This window comes from Electrona antarctica, assembly GCF_951216825.1.
Source record: "Electrona antarctica genome assembly, chromosome: 7".
NCBI classification, from domain to species: Eukaryota; Metazoa; Chordata; class Actinopteri; order Myctophiformes; family Myctophidae; genus Electrona; species Electrona antarctica.
This window is the reverse complement of record NC_136812.1, coordinates 39726581-39729080: the sequence shown is the minus strand read 5'-3', so window position 1 is coordinate 39729080 and position 2500 is coordinate 39726581. Positions and strand designations below refer to the sequence as shown.

Here is a 2500-nt window from a genome sequence, read left to right as displayed (position 1 = left end):
AGATTCTAAAAATGTCTTCTACATCCTGACCGTTTTCAAAAATAGCAGACCTACAAGCTCGTAGCGCGCCACTCGGTGGCGCGCTATGAGCTTGTAGATCTGCTATTTTTAAATAGCTAAAGCATAACGTAATGCTAACACCAAAAGGGGTTCCCGCCCAAAATGGGTTAATGCAAGCCCGGTAAAGCAGTCCTTGCTACTGTAAGGCGATTATAATCCTTGGGGAAACGGCTGGCTTCACCTCACTGCCAGCAGCCTCCTGTTCTCAGGCCTGGCAGGAAACGCCAGCAAGGAGCTCAGTGTGTGAAATGCCAGGCAGCAGACAGGAAGGGCACCACACTCCATTTACACTGGCACTGAGGCGAGGAGAAGAGGATGGTAAGAGTCATGTCAGTTTGGTTGCCTTTACTAGGGCAAGGAATCATTGAGGATAAGGTTCCCTCGATATGCAGTAAGGGAAGAAGGTTTATTTTGGGAGTTGCTGCTGTTGTGGGTGCAGAACTCTTCTCAGCCTATTCAAAATACTTACAATAGACACTGGTGTTAATTCCACCTCATGATCTTGGCATAATATGTAAACCCTTCTCTGAGCTGTCTCTTTCCCAGGTCTCTCTCCACAGGTAGAAAACTCGAAAATGTAAAAATGTAGTTCTGCGGTAGAGTGTAAATCAGTGATTCTCTACCTTTGTGACCCCCAGTTTGATATGCATTTGGACATCCATTTTCATCTGTGGGACTCCAATCTACACAGCAAAACCTCAGTGTTTATTGAACTCAGAGTGTACAAAAATGGGCCCATTTGCACACTTCCGGATATGGATCCGTGATCCGTCCATCATTTATTTGGCTGGGGCACCCCAAATGACCTCTGACCCCACACTGAGAACCAGTGGACTAAGTGTTGCAGTATGCTATGCGTCCTAATGTTGTGATTTTGTGTGCATGTCCACAGAAGGCAGCGTGGTACCTGAGGCGTCATAAGCAGGAGCTGAAGCTGCTCCTGATTGGCAGTGACACCATGGGGGTGGAGTTTTTTGAAGGGGTGAGTACAACTACATATAACTGCAAATACACCCTAGCCGGAACACAATGGATTTAATTGATCCTTTTAAATAATGCTCTGAACATTCACGCGGATCACCCATCTGACCACTTAAACATGTGTTCAGATGGGTCCCCGCTTGGGTTTCCAAGTGGGCTCTGATCCAGAAAAGCTTGAGAACCACTGCTGTAAACCCATGGCCTCATGTGGCTACTGTACTTGCGTTTATAAAACGGTTACTACAACGATTTACTACATCTAATGAGATTTGAACAAACAAATGCATAACAACTCATCATTCTTCCACCAAGAAATGTTGTTTAGTGACAGCAATACAGACATGCAGTCTAGCGCTCTCACCTTTCCCCTTTTTCTCACTGGCATAAAACTGATGGAGGGCCTGATTTATCTCCACTTCATTGATTGTTTTAAAATCAATAGATCAATAGATCTTTCTCGGCACACCAGGTCTGAAAACAGAGAACAAACCAGTCTGTTTAATCTGGCTTCCATTCTTGATTTTTCCAGCTCTTCTGAAGAAAGAAAACATGTTGAAATGAATGAGAGAGAAACTCTCATTCATTTCAACATGTTTTCTTTCTTTTTTTTATCTTCCTCGTTTAACCTGTTTCCTTTCACCCCACATCCATGCTTGGTCCACCCAGTAAATCAAAACTCACAACAAAATCTGACATTGAGAACTAATGTGTTTGTTGCAGTAATACTGCAATCATAGTTACGTAACTTACGTGTTTATAAAGTATTTAACAAGTAATAATCAACAAACAGAACTATCTGTTACTAATACTAAACTAGCAGTTTAATATAGGGTAATAGCATGCTCTCGTTTTAGCCTAAAACCCAAAGACATTATGTCATCTATTATTAAGATGGTTATGGGGAAGCCACTATGCTCAAAACGATCAGTTATTGTTAAACCATTTCCTTACTTTAACATTTTTGCTTACAAACAACAGGAAGTTATGTTCTACAATAGGCATTTATATGGAAGGTATACGTTTGTCATCTGGGAGTTGTAACTGCAACTGCGAGTCATTTCCCCAGCTCTTCTCACAAGCAAAAGGAAGTTACATCATTACAGTTATTTGGAATATTGTCCCCATTTCTTCAATCCAGAGCAGAGCTCATGCTGGGCCACTAGCAGCCCTAATGAGCCAGAAAGCTGAGATCAGACCCAGAGCAGTTGGAACAGGTGTTTGGAACAGCCTGCGGAAGTCACTGCTTTGACAGTTAACAGCACCACCTACTGGTCATACAGAGCCCTGTGCTGCTTGCAATACATACTGTATAGTGTATGCAACTATACACTGACACTAGACGACTTTGAAAAATGAATTCATTGGTTGCATAGAGTTTGCAACTATACACTGACACTAGACAACTTTGAGAAATGAATGAATTGGTTGCATAGAGTTTGCAACTATACACTGACACTAG

At 42.3% G+C, this 2500-nt stretch overlaps 1 protein-coding gene across 2 annotated transcripts in view; it reads left to right on the top strand.

Moving 5' to 3' along the window:
• Nucleotides 1-2500, top strand: part of p3h2 (prolyl 3-hydroxylase 2) — an 81776-nt gene that overhangs the window by 70888 nt on the left and 8388 nt on the right. For both annotated transcript variants that reach the window (XM_079507092.1, XM_079507091.1), the window contains exon 6: nucleotides 953-1042. In XM_079507092.1, the coding sequence (XP_079363218.1) occupies nucleotides 953-1042 (90 nt within the window). The remainder of the gene's footprint in view (nucleotides 1-952; nucleotides 1043-2500) is intronic.